Here is a 24648-nt window from a genome sequence, read left to right on the forward strand (position 1 = left end):
CAAAATGGCATTTCCTTTTGCTGAGCACACATTGAGAAAAGACAAAAATGGAAGTTTGTAAACAGTAAAGTGAAAAGTGTAGAATTGGGATAGGAAAATTGTTAAAGGGCCTGGTTTAGATGTTAATGATGAAAATGGAAATGAATGGCCAAAATATACTCGACCCCATATACAGACAGGTAATGTGATTTGATTTATATTTTAATGGTTTCCAAGGAGAAGGATGAATATTGATTGAAATGAGACTCGCTTGCAGTTTTACAGATGTATTCACAAGCTGCCTGCAAAATAAAACAATTTCATAATTCCAATCTGACTTCAACGCAAGTAAAAGTTTTACTCAAACTTGCTCCCAAAAGATAAGAGAAAAGCACTTTTGCGAAAATGTGCAAAAGACAGGATATCCAGTTCAAATTACAAGAGTGTCCAAATGTTACTCTTCCCAAATTACACTATCATATAATTACATATTGAGCATCAGACACATTGCTGAATTGAGACAGATATCTCCGACACAACAGAATTTACTGTTCTGTCTATAAAAGTGATTGTAGCCTGATGCTTAATAATGCAACAATGTCATAATCCATCATTGTCTGACAGAGAAGATTTATTATTTCTAATCACAGTTTTAATTAAGAAAAGATGAAGATGTGAAATCCATCCAGTTGAAGCTTCGACTGCAACAAATAAAAGGTTGGATTTTCTTCCATATAACTAAACAATGGTATGCCAATTGTCCTGCACAGTCTCAACCTCCCACCACTGGAACTGAGCGCAATTAATTAGTTCAGTGGAAATCCTGATGTCGGACTGACCACTGCCAGGAATTGACACTTATTGTGGGGCCTAAAATCCCAGAGCCAGTAGTAGAACTCCCTGGCTCAGATGACATGTTTGCTGATACTGATAGAAATTAACAAAGTTAAATTGCATCAGGAATACAAATTTCTAGGGCATCCAGGTAAGTCATAATTAAAAATGTGATCATCTTGCAGATTTTGATCTATCTGAGGGATCTGAACTTCATCAACTTCAGATGTGTGTAAGTACTGTTCTATGTTCCAAGACCAAGGAACTGAACATGATGCAAAGTTAAATTAATGTCCTCTGCCTGTATGCTATCCATATCCTTTTATTCCCCGTATATCCATTTGCCTGTCTAAAAGCCTCTTAAATTCTACGATCATAACTTCCTCCACCACCAATCATGGCTGTACATTCCAGGCATCCACCTCTCTCTATTTAAAAAACTTCCCTGCACAATTCCTTTAAACGTTGTCCCCCTCACCTTAAAGCTATGTCTTCTAGCACTTCGCATTTCCACTCTGGGAAAATGGTTCTGATTGTCTATCCTATCTGTGCCTCACATATTTTTAACTTCTTCCATCAGGTCTTACCTCAAACTCTGACATTCCAGAGAAAACAATCCAAGTTTGTCTAAACTCTTCTGAAAAGTAATACTAGGCACCTTCTCCCTGGTTGCCCTCTTGTTAAAATATACATATAAAAAGCCTTTGGATTTTCCTTTAATCTACTTGGCAATGATATCTCATGGCCTCTTTTAGCCCTTCTAATTGCATGCTTGAGTTATTTCCAATTTGCTTTATATTTCTTAAAACCCCTGTCTATGATTTCATCTTTCTAAACATTATATACATTTCCTTTTTTCAAAATGAAATTTACTACCTCTTTGGTCAACCAAGTTTATCTTACCTTGCCATCCATTTCCTTCCTCCTTAATGGAACATGCCAGTCCTGAACAGTCAACGTTTAAATGGCTCCCGCATTTCAGGACATTACCCAACTGCTCCCAATCTACTCAATCTACTCTCCCCAGCTCCTGCCTAATAATGCTGTAATCTTCCCGTAGCAGCCAGCTTCTCATCTATCAATTAGTTCCCAAGCTGCCACTTGCATGGACCGGGTTAGCGATAAGCGTAATGACTCGAACAAATAATAACAGAGATCCTCCTCGACATTGGATAGTTAGTCTTCTTTATTTGAAGGTGCAATAAACTTATTGGCATATCTCTTGTCATCTGCTGGTTATTAATTTGCTAGGTAAAATTCCATATCTTACCACAGTCTATGCAATCGATACTGGTTGCCAGATATAACTTCGACAGTTTGTATTAATCTTCTTGTTAATAAAACAGGCGATTACATCTTGGCTAATATCTATTGGTGGAGCCTCTGGCTGACCCTCTGTCAGTACCTCCTTGGCTCACACATACTCTCTCCGCCAGCACGTACCCAACTGCCCACACTCTAGCTCCACCCAGTCCCTACGTAATCATTGCATTAACTCTATAGTGTCTAGACTACAGCAGGAAACAAGGTAATAATATTAATAAGCAAAAATAACTAATAACTGCAAAATGGCTCCCCTCCTCTCTATTGCCTGCCAGGCTTTCCCCTTCCCTTCCTCTCACCTGGATTTGCCCCCCCCCCACTCCCCCCACCCCCACATAATCAGTCTGAGGAAGGGTCCAAACCCAAAACATCATCTATCCATGTATTCTAGAGCTGCTGCCTGACCCGTTGAGTTACTCCAGCAATTTGTGTCTTCTTACAGCTCATGGGGTTGTGATCATTATTCCCAAAATGCTCTTCCTCGGAAACACCAGTCACCTGGTCAGTCTCGTTTTCCAATACACAGCCCTGCATAGTCCCTCCTCAAGTTGGACTCTCCACATACTGTTTCAGCAAGCCCTTTTGGATACACCTAACAAATTCAATCTTCTCTAAGCCTTCTGCACTGTAGGTCCCAGTAAATACTGGGGAAGTTAAAGTTGCACACAACAACCACCATGGTGCTTGTACATCTGTCTGTGATCTGACTACATATCTATTCCTCTCTCTCGCCCGCAGGCTATTGGGAGGCCTATTGGATAATCCTATCAGAGTGATTGCACCTTTCTTGATTCGAAGCTCATCCCATATTGCCCCAGTTGACAAATCTTCCAGTATGTCTTCTCTGAGTGCTGCAATAATTTTCTCCTTATTAGTAGAGTAATTCTTTACTTCACTCCGTATCACATCTGAAACATCAAAACCCTGGAACACGGAGCTGCCAGTCCTATACCTCTGGCAACATAGTCTCCATAATGACCGCAAGATCATAGTTTCAAACAGTGATACAGGCTCTTAGTTGTGTAGGAAAATAACTGCAGATGCTGGTACAAATCGAAGGTATCACAAAAAGTTTAATCGGCTTTACCCATGATACTACTTTATTACCCTTGATACATTTTATTAATCCTTTAATAAACACACTTCACCCCATGAGTTTCACCATATTTCTTAACCTTTTCCTGCCTGTCCTTCCTTTGAGATTTACTGGTCATAACCTCTACCTTCCTATTCAGTTCCATCAGAGATTCCTGCACTCTCTGTCTATCACTGTTACTGGTGGTCACTCATTTACCTGTACCTTCAGGGGGACAACTCATTATAACTCCAATCCATGACACTCTCATTCTTCCAGATAATCCTGAAGTTGTCCAATCGCAGCTCCCGTTCCCTCACTCAGTCAGGAGTTGCAGTTGAATACATCTCACACAGGTGTAGCCCTCTACTTTACTAGATGTCTCCCTACCTTCCCACACCCTGCAGAACAAGAATACCCATCCCCTAATTGCTATTTTCACTGCACTATCACTAACAATTGTTGTCTCAGTGTCTAATTTGCTTATAAAGCTGCAGCAAATAAGACTTGCTTGTTCCAGTTCATATCCGATACACATGACAAATAAATACTCTTGAGTTTTGGCTCTTGTCAAACTATCTGTTGAGAAACAAGGGATATGGGGAGAAGGGATCAAGGGATATGGGGAGAAGGCAGGCATAGGCTGCTTACTGATTGTAGATGAACAGCCATGATCACAATGAATGGCGGTGCTGGCTCGAAGGGCCAAATGGCCTCCTCCTGCACCTGTTTTCTATATTTCTATGTTTCTAAATAAGAGGAGACACTTTTAATTCCAAGATACATTGGGCATTGACAGCGAAATGAACTGCGGGGGACCTTTTCAACCTTAATTTCAGATTCAATCATTTATAATCTTGTTTTCTTTTTAACAGTGTGCCTTTCTATCCTGGTTCCCATTAATTGGAGATTCTTTTGTAATTTTTAGTTCTCATCGTTTTCTATTACAACTATCCACAGAAATGCGACCCACTTACTTCTTTCTGTGAGTATCTACACTTTACTTCACTGTACAAAACTGGTGTATATCTTTCAACCTTAGTTCTGATGAAGGATTATATCCCCTCAAGTATTATAACCTGCCATTGTATAAGCTTAAGATTGTGTGATATTGTGTAAATTCAAAAGCGTGATTTATTATATCCAAGATTAATTGCTAGTCTGAGTTATACTGGAGGATATATTATACGTTTGATCAGGAAAAGCAACCAAGGCATTTGTCATCTCTGTCCAATTATGTCAGTGTGAGGTGCAGCCCATTTTTTGTTGTTGAGTTTCTCTCAATATTTGGAGAAATCCAGCTCTCTAAACACAATCCCCCAATTGGAAAATGGAAATATCACCAGCAACTTATCCAGGACTAGCCATATCAAAGCAATGGCCAAGAAAGCTCACCAACACCTCTACTTGTCGTCAACAACTCTCACCAACTTCTACAGATGTGCCGTGGAAAGCATTTTATCGGGATGCATCATAGCATGGTTTGGGAATAGTTCCATCCAAGACCACAAGAAATTGCTGAGAATTGTGGACGCAGCCCAGACCATCACACGAAACCAACCTCCCTTCCATTGACTCAATTTACACTTCACGCTGCCTCAACAAGGTCAGCAGCACAATCATTCCCTCTTTCCCCCAACCTTATTAGACAACAGACACAGAAGTGTGAAAACACAGACCTCCAGATTCAGGGACAGTTTCTGCCTAGCTGTTATTCGGCAACTGAATTATGCTATCAACAAGAGAAAGGTCCTGAGTTACTATCTGCCTCACTGGAGACCCTCGGACTTTCTTTAATCAGACTTTACTGGACTTTATCTGCAACTAAACATTATTCCCTTTACCCTGTATCTGTACACTGTGGATGGCCTCATTGTAATCATGTATAGTCCTTTCACTGACTGAATAGCATGCAATAAAAATGCGTTTTACTTTATCTTGGTACATGTGACAATAAATTAAACAAAACTAAAAAGTAAAAAGAAATACAACAAGAGTAAAGGCAGCTGGCATCTATTAATGTATATAATTCCAATTCTCAGCGTTATGCTGATAAAATTATAACTTGGAGCTCTTAAAGGATTCCTTAAGGTGGATTGAAACATTTTTTTAGGGCATGCAGGTGTTTAAATTGGGTATTTAGCTTTACTAAACTGCATTGAGTTACCATTAAGGTCGCATGCATTGATCTTCTGTTCCAAATGATAGGTGGAAGAAAGCATAGATTAAATTATCTTAAATTACATGAGGGGTTTTTATTCTGTGGCCATGTACTTTAAGAAATTGTGTTTTACATTCAGTGATTTTTTTTGTCCCTTGGACTGAAGAATGCTGCAATAATAGCCAAAGAAGGTAAAGTGAACTAAGAAATGAATTGCCTGTTATCAAAGGCCTCAGTTATCAAAGGAAGCAAAGATAGTGACTGATAGCTAAAAAATTGCAGATTGAAATCTGAAATAAAAGAAAACAAAATGGCAAAAACACCCAGCAGGTCAGGCAACCCTTTGAGAAAGAGAAACCGTGAATGTTTCAGGCCTTTCCACAGGCTGCCTGGTAATTGCTGAGTGCATCCAACATTTCTTTTAGATCATGAGGAATGCTCTGTGTAGCCACATGGATAATAGTTATTACAGACTCGTACCATTATTTGAAGAGAGAAAAATCATGCCTCATCAATATAATTGCATTTTTGAAACTGTTTGCACATTGCTACGTCGGGATTGCCTGATAACTTCACATATTTCGATTGTCAAATTATTTTTTGCACAAAGCTAAATTACGATAGAGATGACTGGGGGAGAAGAGCAGGTGCAGACATAGATAAGAAATTGGTTGCATTTCTTTTAGTAGTGGGTTATTATTACAGGTTATGTTTTGAAATAGAAATTGGTTAATATAGAAGCTTAATGGAGACTGTTGTTGGGATCATTAAGTCTTTTTACATCTATATTAAGGATTTAAATTGAGATTTTTAGGTTGATAGATTACGCACAGATTTGTGCTGCCGTTTAAACAATGGTTAAGAAAGAAAAGATCAAACAGATGCAATGGAGTAATGGAGCCTAATCAGGAAACGACCATGTCTTGTCGATAGATAATATGAGGTACATGAAGATACATGCAGAGACCTATAAAGGACTCAGAAAAGTGTTACGAGAATGACACCTACAGTATTTTCAAGATCCTTCTAAAAGCTATTGCCATGGTGGTTATAGGAGGTTCGATCATTTCTCACGTTTTTGTCATTTGGGACATTTGATTGAATAATTTAAATAATGGAATATTTGAATGGGTCTGAATATTCAGACTTGTTGAAAAGCCAAATGAATCAATGGTATGAAACCAAGATAATATAGGCTGGGTTAAGCGGGTCAGGAATATCCTCTTTTCACAGAAGACAATTAATATCCCACAGACTGCATGTCAATAGACAATAGACAATAGGTGCAGGAGTAGGCCATTCAGCCCTTCGAGCCAGCACCGCCATTCAATGCGATCATGGCTGATCACTATCAATCAGTACCCCGTTCCTGCCTTCTCCCCATACCCCCTCACTCCGCTATCCTTAAGAGCTCAATCCAGCTCTCTCTTGAAAGCATCCAACGAACTGGCCTCCACTGCCTTCTGAGGCAGAGAATTCCACACCTTCACCACCCTCTGACTGAAAAAGTTCTTCCTCATCTCCGTTCTAAATGGCCTACCCCTTATTCTCAAACTGTGGCCCCTTGTTCTGGACTCCCCCAACATTGGGAACATGTTATCCGCCTCTAATGTGTCCAATCCCCTAATTATCTTATATGTTTCAATAAGATCCCCCCTCATCCTTCTAAATTCCAGTGTATACAAGCCCAATCGCTCCAGCCTTTCAACATACGACAGTCCCGCCATTCCGGGAATTAATCTAGTGAACCTACGCTGCACGCCCTCCATAGCAAGAATATCCTTCCTCAAATTTGGAGACCAAAACTGCACACAGTACTCCAGGTGCGGTCTCACCAGGGCCCGGTACAACTGTAGAAGGACCTCTTTGCTCCTATACTCAACTCCTCTTGTTACGAAGGCCAACATTCCATTGGTTTTCTTCACTGCCTGCTGAACCTGCATGCTTCCTTTCATTGACTGATGCACTAGGACACCCAGATCTCGTTGAACTCCCCCTCCTCCTAACTTGACACCATTCAGATAATAATCTGCCTTTCTATTCTTACTTCCAAAGTGAATAACCTCACACTTATCTACATTAAACTGCATCTGCCATGTATCCGCCCACTCACACAACCTGTCCAGGTCACCCTGCAGCCTTATTGCATCTTCCTCACAATTCACACTACCCCCCAACTTAGTATCATCTGCAAATTTGCTAATGGTACTTTTAATCCCTTCGTCTAAGTCATTAATGTATATCGTAAATAGCTGGGGTCCCAGCACCGAACCTTGCGGTACCCCACTGGTCACTGCCTGCCATTCCGAAAGGGACCCATTTATCCCCACTCTTTGCTTTCTGTCTGTTAACCAATTTTCTATCCATGTCAGTACCCTACCCCCAATACCATGTGCCCTAATTTTGCCCACTAATCTCCTATGTGGGACCTTGTCGAAGGCTTTCTGAAAGTCGAGGTACACCACATCCACTGACTCTCCCTTGTCAATTTTCCTAGTTACATCCTCAAAAAATTCCAGTAGATTTGTCAAGCATGATTTCCCCTTCGTAAATCCATGCTGACTCGGAACGATCCCGTTACTGCTATCCAAATGCTCAGCAATTTCGTCTTTTATAATTGACTCCAGCATTTTCCCCACCACTGATGTCAGACTAACTGGTCTATAATTACCCGTTTTCTCTCTCCCTCCTTTCTTAAAAAGTGGGATAACATTTGCTATTCTCCAATCCACAGGAACTGATCCTGAATCTATAGAACATTGAAAAATGATCTCCAATGCTTCCACTATTTCTAGAGCCACCTCCTTAAGTACTCTGGGATGCAGACCATCAGGCCCTGGGGATTTATCAGCCTTCAGTCCCATCAGTCTACCCAAAACCATTTCCTGCCTAATGTGGATTTCCTTCAGTTCCTCCATCACCCTAGGTTCTCCAGCCCCTAGAACATTTGGGAGATTGTGTGTATCTTCCTCAGTGAAGACAGATCCAAAGTAACGGTTTAACTCGTCTGCCATTTCTTTGTTCCCCATAATAAATTCCCCTGCTTCTGTCTTCAAGGGACCCACATTTGCCTTGACTATTTTTTTCCTCTTCACGTACCTAAAAAAACTTTTGCTATCCTCCTTTATATTATTGGCTAGTTTACCCTCGTACCTCATCTTTTCTCCTCGTATTGCCTTTTTAGTTAACTTTTGTTGCTCTTTAAAAGAGTCCCAATCCTCTGTCTTCCCACTCTTCTTTGCTATGTTATACTTCCTCTCCTTAATTTTTATGCTGTCCCTGACTTCCCTTGTCAGCCACAGGTGTCTCTTACTCCCCTTAGAGTCTTTCCACCTCTTTGGAATAAATTGATCCTGCAACCTCTGCATTATTCCCAGGAATACCTGCCATTGCTGTTCTACCGTCTTCCCTGCTAGGGCCTCCTTCCAATCAATTTTGGCCAGCTCCCGCCTCATGCCTCTGTAATCCCCTTTGCTATACTGTAATACCGACACTTCCGATTTTCCCTTCTGCCTTTCCATTTGCAGAGTAAAACTTATCATGTTGTGATCACTGCCTCCTAATGGCTCTTTTACCTCTAGTCCCCTTATCAGATCAGGATCATTACACAACACTAAATCCAGAATTGCCTTCTCCCTGGTAGGCTCCAGTACAAGCTGTTCTAAGAATCCATCTCGAAGGCACTCTACAAACTCCCTTTCCTGGGGTCCATTTCCAACCTGATTTTCCCAGTCTACCTGCATGTTGAAATCTCCCATAACCACCGTAGCATTACATTTTTGACACGCCAATTTTATCTCCTGATTTAACTTGCACCCTAAGTCGAGGCTACTGTTTGGGGGCCTATAGATAACTCCCATTAGGGTCTTTTTGCCCTTACAATTTCTCATTTCTATCCATACTGATTCAACATCTCTTGATTCTATGTCACCCCTTGCAAGGGAATGAATATCATTCCTTACCATCAGAGCAACCCCACCCCCTCTGCCCACCTGTCTGTCTTTTCTATACGTTGTGTACCCCTGAATATTCAGTTCCCAGCCCTGGTCCTCTTGTAGCCATGTCTCAGTGATCCCTACAACATCATACTTGCCCATGACTAACTGAGCCTCAAGCTCATCCACTTTATTTTTTATACTACGCGCATTTAAGTACAACACTTTAACTTCTGTATTTACCTCCCCTCTCACATCGTTCACAATTGGCCCTGCCCTTAATTTCTTTTCCGCTCTAGAACTTCTGTTCCCATTCTTCCGAGAGTCTTTTGCAATATCTCCTGTATTCCCTTTTACCTCATCTTCATATTCACAATTTGTTAACCCCTCCCCCCCACTACTTAGTTTAAAGCCACAGGTGTCACACTAGCAAACCTGCCTGCCAGAATGTTTGTCCCCCTGCTGTTAAGATGCAACCCGTCCCTTTTGTACAAGTCACCCCTAGCCCAGAAGAGATCCCAGTGGTCCAGAAATCTAAATCCCTGCTCTCTGCACCAGTCCCTCAGCCATAAGGGTAAATTGTAAGGGTAAAAAGACCCTAATGGGAGTTATCTATAGGCCCCCAAACAGTAGCCTCGACTTAGGGTGCAAGTTAAATCAGGAGATAAAATTGGCGTGTCAAAAATGTAATGCTACGGTGGTTATGGGAGATTTCAACATGCAGGTAGACTGGGAAAATCAGGTTGGAAATGGACCCCAGGAAAGAGAGTTTGTAGAGTGCCTTCGAGATGGATTCTTAGAACAGCTTGTACTGGAGCCTACCAGGGAGAAGGCAATTCTGGATTTAGTGTTGTGTAATGATCCTGATCTGATAAGGGGACTAGAGGTAAAAGAGCCATTAGGAGGCAGTGATCACAACATGATAAGTTTTACTCTGCAAATGGAAAGGCAGAAGGGAAAATCGGAAGTGTCGGTATTACAGTATAGCAAAGGGGATTACAGAGGCATGAGGCGGGAGCTGGCCAAAATTGATTGGAAGGAGGCCCTAGCAGGGAAGACGGTAGAACAGCAATGGCAGGTATTCCTGGGAATAATGCAGAGGTTGCAGGATCAATTTATTCCAAAGAGGTGGAAAGACTCTAAGGGGAGTAAGAGACACCTGTGGCTGACAAGGGAAGTCAGGGACAGCATAAAAATTAAGGAGAGGAAGTATAACATAGCAAAGAAGAGTGGGAAGACAGAGGATTGGGACTCTTTTAAAGAGCAACAAAAGTTAACTAAAAAGGCAATACGAGGAGAAAAGATGAGGTACGAGGGTAAACTAGCCAATAATATAAAGGAGGATAGCAAAAGTTTTTTTAGGTACGTGAAGAGGAAAAAAATAGTCAAGGCAAATGTGGGTCCCTTGAAGACAGAAGCAGGGGAATTTATTATGGGGAACAAAGAAATGGCAGACGAGTTAAACCGTTACTTTGGATCTGTCTTCACTGAGGAAGATACACACAATCTCCCAAATGTTCTAGGGGCTGGAGAACCTAGGGTGATGGAGGAACTGAAGGAAATCCACATTAGGCAGGAAATGGTTTTGGGTAGACTGATGGGACTGAAGGCTGATAAATCCCCAGGGCCTGATGGTCTGCATCCCAGAGTACTTAAGGAGGTGGCTCTAGAAATAGTGGAAGCATTGGAGATCATTTTTCAATGTTCTATAGATTCAGGATCAGTTCCTGTGGATTGGAGGATAGCAAATGTTATCCCACTTTTTAAGAAAGGAGGGAGAGAGAAAACGGGTAATTATAGACCAGTTAGTCTGACATCAGTGGTGGGGAAAATGCTGGAGTCAATTATAAAAGACGAAATTGCTGAGCATTTGGATAGCAGTAACGGGATCGTTCCGAGTCAGCATGGATTTACGAAGGGGAAATCATGCTTGACAAATCTACTGGAATTTTTTGAGGATGTAACTAGGAAAATTGACAAGGGAGAGTCAGTGGATGTGGTGTACCTCGACTTTCAGAAAGCCTTCGACAAGGTCCCACATAGGAGATTAGTGGGCAAAATTAGGGCACATGGTATTGGGGGTAGGGTACTGACATGGATAGAAAATTGGTTAACAGACAGAAAGCAAAGAGTGGGGATAAATGGGTCCCTTTCGGAATGGCAGGTAGTGACCAGTGGGGTACCGCAAGGTTCGGTGCTGGGACCCCAGCTATTTACGATATACATTAATGACTTAGACGGAGGGATTAAAAGTACCATTAGCAAATTTGCAGATGATACTAAGTTGGGGGGTAGTGTGAATTGTGAGGAAGATGCAATAAGGCTGCAGGGTGACCTGGACAGGTTGTGTGAGTGGGCGGATACATGGCAGATGCAGTTTAATGTAGATAAGTGTGAGGTTATTCACTTTGGAAGTAAGAATAGAAAGGCAGATTATTATCTGAATGGTGTCAAGTTAGGAGGAGGGGGAGTTCAACGAGATCTGGGTGTCCTAGTGCATCAGTCAATGAAAGGAAGCATGCAGGTTCAGCAGGCAGTGAAGAAAGCCAATGGAATGTTGGCCTTCGTAACAAGAGGAGTTGAGTATAGGAGCAAAGAGGTCCTTCTACAGTTGTACCGGGCCCTGGTGAGACCGCACCTGGAGTACTGTGTGCAGTTTTGGTCTCCAAATTTGAGGAAGGATATTCTTGCTATGGAGGGCGTGCAGCGTAGGTTCACTAGATTAATTCCCGGAATGGCGGGACTGTCGTATGTTGAAAGGCTGGAGCGATTGGGCTTGTATACACTGGAATTTAGAAGGATGAGGGGGGATCTTATTGAAACATATAAGATAATTAGGGGATTGGACACATTAGAGGCAGATAACATGTTCCCAATGTTGGGGGAGTCCAGAACAAGGGGCCACAGTTTGAGAATAAGGGGTAGGCCATTTAGAACGGAGATGAGGAAGAACTTTTTCAGTCAGAGGGTGGTGAAGGTGTGGAATTCTCTGCCTCAGAAGGCAGTGGAGGCCAGTTCGTTGGATGCTTTCAAGAGAGAGCTGGATAGAGCTCTTAAGGATAGCGGAGTGAGGGGGTATGGGGAGAAGGCAGGAACGGGGTACTGATTGATAGTGATCAGCCATGATCGCATTGAATGGCGGTGCTGGCTCGAAGGGCTGAATGGCCTACTCCTGCACCTATTGTCTATTGTCTATTGTCTATTGTCTATAAATTCATACCCTCTATCTCTCTGTTCCTGGCCTCACCAGCACGAGGTACCGGTAGCAGTCCAGAGATAACCACCTTCGACGTCCTACTTCTCAGCGTTTTTCCCAACTCTCTAAACTCCCGCTGTAGCACCTCCTTCCTCTTCCGCCCGACGTCATTCGTGCCCACGTGCACAACGACTTCAGGTTGATCGCCTTCCCTCGCTAGGATTTTCTGAAGCCGGTCTGTGATGTGTTGAACCCTGGCACCAGGGAGGCAACAGACCATCCTCAAGTCCCTCCTGCTGCCACAGAATCTTCTATCCGTCCCTCGGACTATGGAGTCACCGACCACTACGGCTCTTCCAGACTTCGGTCTCCCCTGTCGTGTATCCTTGCCAACAGGTCCGCCACTCGGACTGGAAACGTCTTCTGCCCCGACAGTTCCCAAGAGGGTATACCTATTTGCAATAGGCACAGCCACTGGGGTCTCCTGTAGTCCACGTCCACTCCTCCCTGAAACAGTCTCCCACCTTCGCTCGACCTGGACCCTTGGCGTGACAGCCTCACAATAGGTCCTGTCGAGGAAACTCTCGCATTCCCGGATGGCCCTGAGGTCATCCAACTGCCTCTCCAACTCCACCACACGTCCCTTCAGGAGCTGCACCTGGACACAGTTCTTGCAGGTGTAGCTCCCAGAAGCTCCCGCGACGTCCCTGTCTTCCCACATCCTGCAGGAAACACACCGCACCAACTTTTCCGCCATCACCTTGTGCCTATAACCAGCTCTGGCTTAAAACAATGGTATCCTCCTCACCTCAGCCTCCTCACCGAAAGACTCGCAGCCAAAGACTCGCACTTTTCTCACTGGGCACTTCACTTCCCTCACTGGGCACTTCCCTCACTGGGCACTTCCCTCACTGGGCACTTCCCTCACTGGGCACTTCCCTCACTGGGCACTTCCCTCACTGGGCACTTCCCTCACTGGGCACTTCCCTCACTGGGCACTTCCCTCACTGGGCACTTCCCTCACTGGGCACTTCCCTCACTGGGCACTTCCCTCACTGGGCTGCACCCTTTTGTGAGCCTTGCTTATATCACCAATTTAAATTGCCTGATTGTCCAATTTACCTGACTTCTCACTTAAACTGCCTGTTGAACTGTGATTAGCACTTACTTTACTGCTCAGCCAACGGGCGTCCTTGCTCTGCTCCCGGACTTTTCAAATTGACTACTACTTCCTTTTGGCGCTCTTTTTAAACTGCCTGTTCAACTGTGATTAGCACTTACTTTACTGCTCAGCCAACGGGCGTCCTTGCTCTGCTCCCGGACTTTTCAAATTGACTACTACTTCCTTTTGGCGCTCTTTTTAAACTGCCTGTTCAACTGTGATTAGCACTTACTTTACTGCTCAGCCAACGGGCGTCCTTGCTCTGCTCCCGGACTTTTCAAATTGACTACTACTTCCTTTTGGCGCTCTTTTTAAACTGCCTGTTGAACTGTGATTAGCACTTACTTTACTGCTCAGCCAACGGGCGTCCTTGCTCTGCTCCCGGACTTTTCATGCTCTGCTCCCGGACTGTCATGCAGTAGGTGAGCTTGATGGGGTCCTAATTAGTTCTGACATCAGTGCATGCATCATATGGCAAGGTTGTGAAAATAGGCTTTATGATCTCTGTGGTCTCCTGGATGTACTTTGTTTACCATATGTCAGTGAGGAACCTCTCAGAATTGTTATTCCACAAAGTAACAGACTGGTTGTTCTCTGATTTTATTCCTATTCAAGTGCAGGAGAGAATCTGGTTCTTCATGGCAGAAAGCATCTACAGTCAAGATGCTTCAAAGCAGCTGTTTGGAACAAACTCAGTGGTCATTTCTTATAAATAAGATTTTGTATGCTCGTAAAATATACAAAGGTAGATACATCTCCTGGGCCTGGTCAGGTATATCCAAGGACACTCTGGGAAGCTAGAGAAGAAATTGCAGGTGCCCTGACACTTGATAAATGACTCATCCTTAGACAGATGAGGGTCAAGAAGACTGGAGGGTGGCTACTTTGAAGGGCTGCAAAGAAAGCTTGAATAACACAGTGGGACAAGCAGCATCTCTGGAGAGAAGGAATGGGTGACGTTTCAGGTCAAGACCCTTCTTCAGACCTTAAAACTTTATTTGGAATCAGTTGAATTCCCTTCCATTAAGGAAATGGGATTAATGGGAGTGCTCTAAGAGCCTGTATAAACTTAGTAGGCTGAATGGCATATTTTACATTGTGTGGGAATGTTAAAAAAAATGAAAAGACATTTGTACAGCCTTGAAGTTAGCACAGGTGTGACTGTGAAGCAGATCTGGTGGGATCTTGATTGAATATTTCTATCTGAACGTGGGCAAATACAATAAACCAGTGATTATTTATGAACCATGACCTGATGTCAGAATTGTACTACAACAAAACTAATACAAATTTATGGAATAAATGTACACAAAGTGCTGGAGTAACACTGCAGGTCTAGCAGCATCTATGGAAAGGTGGATAGGTGACATTTCTGGTCAAGACCCTTCTCATAGAGTCATAGAGTCCTACAGCACAGAAAGAGGCCCTTCGGCCCATCGTGTCCGCGCCGCCCGTTACCAAACATAGTCTAATTTTAATCCCATTTTCCCGCATTTGGACCGTAGCCCTGAATGTTGTAGCATTTCAAGTGCCCATCCAAATGCCTCTTAAACGTTGTGAGTGTTCCCGCCTCCACCACCACCCCAGGCAGTGAGTTCCAGACTCCAACCACCCTCTGGGTGAAAAAGTTATTTCTCACATCCCCCCGAAACCTCCCTCCCCTTACCCTGTATCTATGTCCCCTCGTTGTTGAACCTTCCACCAGTGGAAGAAGTTCCCCGCCATCTACCTTATCTATGCCCCTCATGATCTTGTACACCTCGATCATGTCCCCTCTCAGCCTTCTCTGCTCCAGGGAAAACAACCCCAGTCTGCTCAGTCTCTCCTCATAGCCGAGGCCCTTCATCCCTGGCAGCATCCTGGTGAATCTCCTCTGCACTCTCTCCAAAGCTATCACATCCTTTCCATAATGTGGTGACCAGAATTGTACACAATACTCCAGCTGTGGCCTCACCAATGTTCTGTACAATTCCATCATTACCCCCCTACTTTTATATTCGATGCCCCGGCTAATGAAGGCCAGTAACCCATATGCCTTTTTGACCACCCTGTCCACCTGTCCTGCTGCCTTCAAGGACTTGTGTACCTGTACTCCAAGGTCCCTCTGTACCCCTGTCTTCTCTAGGGTCCTTCCATTCATGGTGTACTCCCTCTCCAAGTTATTTCTGCCAAAGTGCATCACCTCGCACTTTTCAGGATTAAATTCCATCTGCCACTGCTCCGCCCATCTGACCATCTCATCTATATCTTCCTGCAGCTTGCAGATTCCTTCCCCCCCCCCCTACCTTTGTGTCATCTGCAAACTTGCTGATCATGCCCTGTACGTTGACATCCAGATCATTTATGTAGATTACAAACAGTAAGGGACCCAACACCGATCCCTGCGGCACCCCACTGGACACCGGCCTCCAGTCACAGAAGCACCCTTCTACCATCACCCTCTGCCTTCTGTCACTAAGCCAGTTTTTTTATCCATTTTGCCAAGGTGCCCTGGATCCCATGGGCTCTTACCTTCTTGACTAATCTCCTGTGTGGGACTTTGTCAAAAGCCTTACTGAAATCCATGTATACCACATCCACTGCACTACCCCCATCTACCTCCTTGGTCACCCCTTCAAAAAATTCAATCAAGTTAGTCAGACACGACCTTCCCTTAACAAAGCCATGTTGACTATCCTTAATTAACCCTCGATCCGCCAAGTGAAGACTGATTCTGTCCCTCAGAATCTTTTCTAGCAGCTTCCCCACCACCGATGTCAGACTCACCGGCCTGTAGTTCCCAGGTTTATCCCTACTGCCCTTTTTAAATAATGGCACCACATTAGCTATCCTCCAGTCCTCCGGTACATCCCCTGTTGCAAGAGAGGCTCTGAAAATTTGTGCCAGAGCCCCCGCAATCTCCTCCCTTGCCTCACTCAGCATCCTGGGATACATCTCGTCAGGGCCCGGAGACTTATCCACTTTTAAGCCTGCCAGAGCCTCCAGCACCGCCTCCCTGTCAATAGCAATATGCTCAAGAACATCACAACCCTCCTGCTCCATTTCTAAGTTCGCATCGCCCTCCTCCCTCGTAAAAACAGATGCAAAAAAATCATTTAAAACATCTCCTACATCCTCTGGCTCCACACACAGCTTTCCACTATGGTCCCTGATGGGCCCCACTCTTTCCCTCGTTATCCTCTTACCCTTGATATACTTATAGAACACTTTGGGATTTTCTTTTATTTTGCCCGCTAGTGCTATCTCATGGCCCCTTTTTGCTCTCCTAATTTCTTTTTTAAGAACCGCCCTACACCTTCTGTATTCCTCTAATGATGTCTGTGCCTTAAGTTCTTTATGCCTTCCAAAAGCCCCCCTTTTTTTTCGAATCAATCCTACTATATTGTTCGACATCCAAGGCTCTTTGGACTTATTTGTCCCACCCTTAAACTTTAGGGGAACATGCTTCCTCTGTACTTTTTCAATTATTCCTTTGAATGACTCCCACTGTTCTGATGCTGTCCTCCCCACGAGAAGCTGATCCCAGTCCACCAGGGCCAACTTCTGCCTTATCAGATTAAAATCGGCCTTGCCCCAATTTAGAAATTTTCCTCTTTCCTCTGGTCCCTCTTTATCCTTTTCCATTACCACCTTAAATATCACTGAATTGTGATCACTGTCACCAAAATGCTCTGCCACTGACACTTCAGCCACCTGTCCGGCCTCATTTCCCAAGATTAAGTCCAATACCGCCCCCTCCCTTGTTGGACTTTGAACATATTGGCTCAAAAGGCCCTCCTGGATGACCCTTAGGAACTCTGCACCCTCAGGACCCTTGACACTTTGGCTATCCCAATCAATATTCGGGAAGTTGAAATCCCCTACTATTACTACCCTGTTGTTTTCACACCCCCCCGAGATTTGCCTACAAATATGTTCTTCTATTTCCCTCTGACTGTTTGGGGGGTCTGTAGTATACACCCAGTAAGGTGCATGCCCCTTTTCTATTTCTCAATTCCACCCAAATAGCCTCATTTGAGGAACCCGCTAATATGTCATCCCTTCTTACAGCAGAAATAGATTATTTGATTAATACTGCAACACCCCCTCCCCTTTTTCCCTGCTCTCTTCTCTCCTGAAGATTCTATACCCTGGAATATTGAGCTGCCAGTCCTGCCCTTCCTTCAACCATGTTTCCGTAATGGCAACAATGTCGTACTCCCATGTAACACCTTCAATTCATCCCCCTTGCTTCCAATACTCCTTGCATTAAAATAAATGCCGTTCAGACTTGCCCTACCCCATTGTGCTGGGGCATTCTTGTTCTGCCTCCCAATCTGACCATTTTTTTCCTCTATATTTTCCTTCTCCTCACCCCCTATACTAGCTCCATGCTGTATCCCAACCCCCTGCCAAATTAGTTTAAACCCTCCCCAACAGTGCTAGCAAACCTTCCCGCCAGGATATTGGTCCCCCTCTGGTTAAGGTGGAGACCGTCCGGCCTATACAGTTCCCACCTTTCCCAGAAACAGGCCCAATTATCCAGAAAAGCGAATCCCTCCCCCCTGCTCCAACTCCTGAGCCACACATTAAACTGCTCTATCCTCCTATTTCTATACTCACTAGCTCATGGCACAGGGAGTAATCCAGAGATTACAACCTTAGATGTCCTACACTTCAATCCTCTACCTAGTCCTTTTTTTAACTCTCTTCCTAGCCCCCTAAATTCTCCTTTCAGGACCTCTTCCCTTATCCTACCTATATTGTTGGTACCTATATGTACCACGACCTCTAGCTCCTCTCCCTCCCCTTTCAGGATATCCTGGACACGCTCAGACACATCCCGGACACCGGCACCAGGGAGGCAAACCACCATCCGGGTCTCCCGACTGCGTCCACAGAATCGCCTATCTGACCCCCTCACTATGGAGTCCCCTATTACTATCGCTCTCCTCTTCCTTTCCCTACCCTTCTGAGCAACAGGGCCGGACTCCGTGCCAGAGGCCCGGGCGCCGTCGCTGCCCCCAGGTAGGCTATACTCCCCAACAACACCTAAACAGAAGTATTTATTACCAAGGGGTACATCCACTGGGGTACTCTCTCGTCCCTGCCTCTGCTCCTTGCCCCTTTATGATGATGGTGGTAATGGATGTTCCAAAGTTCCTAATCTGTGAGAATCATTTCATTTGTTCTGGTTACTCTCAGGTTATCACAAGATAATAAAATAAACATGTTAGATTATTGCCTGAATCCACTGGTTCAAACAATAATCTTTAGTACTGGGAGTTTGTTATTTTTCCTTGTTCTGTGAACCTTCCTATTTCAAACCGCATTAATGCGCCGCAATGAATTAATCTTTGAGCTGTGTTTAAACTTAGAAAATCATCATTCAATTCCATTCACAGCAATATATTCCCAGTAATATAGAATGCACTAAATCCATACAAGAATATTTGATCTTGGAAGATTTGGAGAGATGTTTCGTAGTCCAATGCATACATTTGTACACTGGAAGATTCCAACCTAATTGGTTCCGAGAAAGCCTAAAGCAGCAAATTAATAGTAAGCTAATGAAGTGACCTCTTCTGTACATGTTCTGAGATCAACTTGAAATAATAACATGTTTTTTTTATTTCCAGATGCAAGGGTTCAAAGTAAAATGGATTGCATAATCTTGACCTTTGCAATGTATGCACTCATATTTTGGTACTAATGAGGCATTTCCCCTCAAAAAGGCCATAAAGGTCTTTGGTGGTTGTAAATACATATTCCAAATTTTGTAGTTGGGATTGGTGTTCTAAACATAGATTTAAGGCACATTGGTGGAGGCTAATAAAGGGCTCGTATCACCTGGCTACTACATATTCAGGGAAATGTATGCTGACTATAGGATTTAATGTAAATTTGTAGTAAACCATTACATTAGCATTGTTCATGTTATTCAAACGCACATTTTGCCTGTATGTTCTGAGGGTGCATTATAATCTTTATGCAAAATATCTAATTGTAAGGTGCCCTAAGCAACATGTCTGATGTTTTATTGAAGTAGTAGGCTAGGCAGAGAATAGCAAAAACAACTAATAGAAGATCCCCTTTTCTTGGCAAACATATTGACATTGAAAAGTTAAAAATAATTTACAAGAGTGAGAAGTGAAATCAATAGTCTTGGATTGTACTTCAGACTTTAGAGTTAGAAAGGTTTATATCTTTTTTCTACCAATTCACTGATTATACGAGTATGCTAATGAACGGGCATAATTCCTAGCAATTATTTGCATCAATTTGAAGTATGTCTCCATGGTTAATTTTCTATCATTTCTATCACGAGGGAGGGGAGGGAGGGAGGGGAGGGTCAGGTGAGCAGTAAACATCACAAAGTATATTAGGATTCCCCATTATTTCTTGAACACCAGGAAAGGATTGAATTCTTACTTCAGTTATAAATGGCTGAATGGCACTCAGTGTAATTTTTCAAGCATGAGAGATTTTTCAAAAGATTCACACCCAATAACACAAGCTTAGGTGCGATAACTTCTTAGCTTTAATTGGACTGCTTCTGAAGCTTTTCCACAAGTGCAACCAAAACGACAACTTAAAAGATTCCAATAAAGGCTTATTTTGTGACACATCACTGCACTTCTTTTCCAATTATATCTTATCAATTATCTTATACTTATAATGTCACAGAAGACAACAATTTGACCAAATGCGTCCATGCCTGGTCCCAGCGAGCAAACCTATTAATTGCAGTCTCCTTCCATTATATTCCAACAAGTTATTCCTTTACACAATTCCATCAACTCTCTTTTGACTTATTTTTTTGTCATTAACCGACACAAAGGGATAATTTATAGTAGCCAATTAACATATCTTTTGGATATGGGGGGGAAATCAAATCATCTGGAGTAAACCTATGCATCACAAAGAGAATGTGCAATCTCTGGAAAGTCTCCAACAAGCTCAGGATCAAACTCGATCCCCACTGCTGTGCCACCCTCAGTCTGGAAAGAATGAATAGTACAAATGGGCCATCAAGCAAAGTTAAACATTTTATTGACACCTGAAAATAGATGAAATGGAGTATAGAAAAAAAGTTTAGTTTAGTGACAAAGCATGGAAACAGGCCCTTCAATCCACTGATTCTGTGCTGCCTAATGACCACCTGTACCCTACCACAGAGATAAAGCGAATAACATTGATTATCTTGTTACAATGGCACCTGTCAAGGGATGGGATAGAGACCTGAGCGACCTTGACAAGGGCCAAATTGTTGTGGCCAGATGACTGGGTCAGAGTATCTCTGAAATGGCAAGGCATGTGGGGTGCTCTCAGTCAGCAGTGGCGAGTACCTACTAACAGTGGTCCATGGAGGGACAAACCACAAACCGGCGACATGGTGTTGCGCGCCCATCGATGCACGAGGGCAACGAAGGCTATCCCGTCTGGTCCGAAATGACAGATCTACTGTGGCACAAGTCACAGAAAATTTTAATGGTGGTCACGGGAGGAATGTGTCACGATACACAGTGCATCGCACCCTGCTGCGTATGGAGCTGCACACGGAGAACCAACAGCATCAGGTCATGACAGGTGGTCATAATGTTTTGGCTGATCGGTGTATAGGTATGGGCAAATTCAGGAAGACCAAGTACAATGTCATCGCACAATCAATTTGATAAATAAAAAATAAAAAATCATATCTTGTTTTCTCAATTTAGCATTTGCCAATGCCTACAATTGTAATGATGAAATTAGAGAAAAGAATGTGATTGTCGCAAACACTTACATTCTTACATGATGGGTAAGGACTAAAAATACAAACTAGGTGACATCTTTTTCATTTAGTTTAGAGATACAGCGTGGAAACAGGCCCTTCGGCCCACAGTTCACGCTGGCCAACGACCACCCGTATACTAGTTCTATCCTACACACGAGGGATAATTAACAGGAGCTATTTGACCTACAAACCTGCACGTCTTTGGAATGTGGGATGAAGCCGGAGCACCCAGAGAAAGCCCACGTGGCCACAAGGAGAAAGTACAAACTCCTTGCAGGCAACCCCCATAGTTCGAGTCGAACCCGGATCTCTAGCGCTGTAAGACAACAACTCTACCTCTGCGCTGCTGTGCACCAGTAACAAATTTCACAAATAAAAAGATTGATATCTATCTACTCATTTCTGAATGTGAGAATTGTTTCTGATCTGGCATATTTCATGAATACATTGACTTAATGGACAAGGAATGTCTGTACCACTGAGGTACAAAGCTTTCTATATATGGACAAATTCAGGAAGACCGAGTACAATTTTACCTCTGCAAGAAATACAATGTCACCGCAGAATCACTTTGATAAATAAAAAATTACAAATCATTTCTCGTCTTCTGAATTTAGCATTTGCCAATGTCTACAGTTGTAATGAAATGAATTATGAACATAAATTATTTGATAGATACGATGCGAAATATTCTAATGCTGAAATCTTCAAATATTTTCCAATCGTCAAGTGATAAAAGATGCCATAAAACACATTTGTCATTGAATGTGTGAATCAATCTGCAAGTCTAAGAATTAACATTCTTTATTCAGTAACATTACATTTTATAAGAGCTGTTAAATTATTTAATGGTATGTATGGCGCTCTATTGTGCTTTGTGAAATGTATTTAAAAAAAATTGAATCAATAAGTACCAACAGAAATGTAATTTGGAAATAAATTAATAAGGTACACGACTTCAAGATGTTTAACCGTTGGGCAAGAAAGACCCAGTTGACCTATCAAGCCTGATTTACATTATAATAGCTAGACAAATTAAATAATACAAATAAGCTGCCCCCACCTTCACCTCCCAAACCAGAGGAGAAGGGTCAAGATGCATACATCCAGTTTTGCACATGTTAAGCCCTCTATTCTGAAAGGAAAGGAAGAAACAGTTATATATTATTGATTACAATACCTTCTTTTAAATCCTGTTTGTTAACTTCATTTGTTTTCTGCGCACAGTAAACCTCTCGAGTCTGTATGCCACCTCCACACAAGGCCGATTGATTGCTTCTGCGGCGGTCCTGCTGGCTGAGTAGTGGAGTCACCCGGCACTCATTCCAATCCGTAGTTTTCCAAACGTACCTGGTACAAAATGAAAGTGGCAAAGATTTTCCTATTTATGAATCGCTAGATGTCATAAATCAAGGAACTGTGAAAATATTACCCTGTTTGTAATAAATTAATTAATTGGCAGCGCATTCCATTGGTACATACAACAGACAGCATGGATTAGAGGGTTTTACTTATAAGGTGAAGTTGGAGAAACTTAGATGTGGAGAGGATGTTTCCATTAGTGGGAGAGTCTAGAACTCAAGGTCATTGCCTCAGAATTAAAGGACGTTCTGTTAGGAAGGAGATGTTGAGAAATTTCTTTAGTTAGAGGGTGGTGAATCTGTGGAATTATTTGCCACAGAAGGACTGTAGAGGCCATCAATGGATATTTTTAAAGCAGATAGATTCTCAATTAGCACTGGTGTCAGAGGTTATGGGGAGAAGGCAGGAGATTGGGGTTAGGAGGGAGAGATTGATCAGCCATGATTGAATTGCGGAGTAGACTTGATGGGCCGAATGGTCTAATTCTACTCCCATTCCTTATGACCTTATGACTTTCATGTCATTTGTCTCTAATTTCACATGCATCTTAGTTTTAATTCTGGTAGACACAACAACCACATTTTATCCAAATTAAATGTTTGTGAAAAAACAACAATTTCTATTATTTCCTTTATTAATTTATAGTACAGTAAAACCCTCATGAACTAGCATCTAACCATTCAATAGTACTGAATCTGGAATACTGTGTAAAGTTTACCACACTCCATTCCAACTTACTGGGGGCTTTGTCCCGGTCGTTCCTTTCAGCTCACCGGGATTCCCATTCTGTCTTTCAACTCAAACGGGGTAGTGCGCACCTCGCCCTCCCCCTTTTCATTCACCAAGTCCCCAGTTCCTGCACTCTCTTCTGACTCCCCAGGGACACAGCTTCCTTTGACAGCTCCAGTTGCTGCACACAATTCTGGTTAACCGGGGCCCCTTGTTCTTGCAGTGGTGGGGCTGCATTTCCCATGCTTTCTTTAAACAGACCAGGGTCCGGCTTCCCATCTTACTTTGATTTACTACATTCCCTGGGGATTTTACTGTGGTACATTGTAAAGTCAAAAATAAATTTAAAATGTGCATGGAGATATTAGAAAGTATAACATCCAATTGACTGGAAAACCCACCAATCTGGCACTATCAATGTCCAAGCATGCCAAATTATTGGAGTTTTATTTTTAAAATGGAACATCTACCAAATTACTATTTTTTCATGATTAACTTAACATTTAGATATTATGAGAATACTGCAAGCACATTTTTAAATAAATTTTGAAGAACGACAACCAATATTTTAAAATTAATTTGCTCAGGGAAATGGAAGATTCAATGATTCAGTAATGAAGGAGGTAGTCTGAACAGTTAAGGTGTTGACAGATGCGTAATATATTTATATTATGTTACTCAGTCAATCAAACTGGGATCGAAGCCATCAAAGTTCCCAAATATTCAGCCTCCTAGAAAACAATGTGATATTTCATTTAAAGGCTGCATAGAGATAAAGAGTACGTTTCGCACAAATGAAAATCCAGTCCCAAGACCGGTTGTTATAGTGGTGGTGAAAGAAGGAATACATTTTAACCACTCTGCCAAAAAAACATATTATATATTATGATGGTCAGACAGAAGATGCAGACAGCATTTCATTGAAAACAATTGTTAACATTACAGTAGCAACTGACATTTTCCATGAATACCATATGAACCGAAGAAAGCTATTCAGTTCTTTGAAACTAGCCTGCAATTGAACTAGAACAATGATCAGTACTCCATTTGTCCACTTCTCTTCCATTTCCCTTGCACAAGAAAAAACATCTTCCTATTGCAAGGTCAAAAGTTCTAAATTGACACCACATTTTACA

The 24648-nt window shown here is 42.7% G+C and overlaps 1 protein-coding gene across 4 annotated transcripts in view; it reads right to left on the reverse strand.

Moving 5' to 3' along the window:
- thsd7ba (thrombospondin, type I, domain containing 7Ba) overlaps window positions 1-24648 on the reverse strand; it is a 681502-nt gene that overhangs the window by 404042 nt on the left and 252812 nt on the right. For all 4 annotated transcript variants that reach the window (XM_078403389.1, XM_078403391.1, XM_078403388.1 and 1 more), the window contains exon 6: window positions 22602-22771. In XM_078403389.1, the coding sequence (XP_078259515.1) occupies window positions 22602-22771 (170 nt within the window). The remainder of the gene's footprint in view (window positions 1-22601; window positions 22772-24648) is intronic.

Source organism: Rhinoraja longicauda, chromosome 8 (genome assembly GCF_053455715.1).
Source record: "Rhinoraja longicauda isolate Sanriku21f chromosome 8, sRhiLon1.1, whole genome shotgun sequence".
Taxonomy (NCBI): domain Eukaryota; kingdom Metazoa; phylum Chordata; class Chondrichthyes; order Rajiformes; family Arhynchobatidae; genus Rhinoraja; species Rhinoraja longicauda.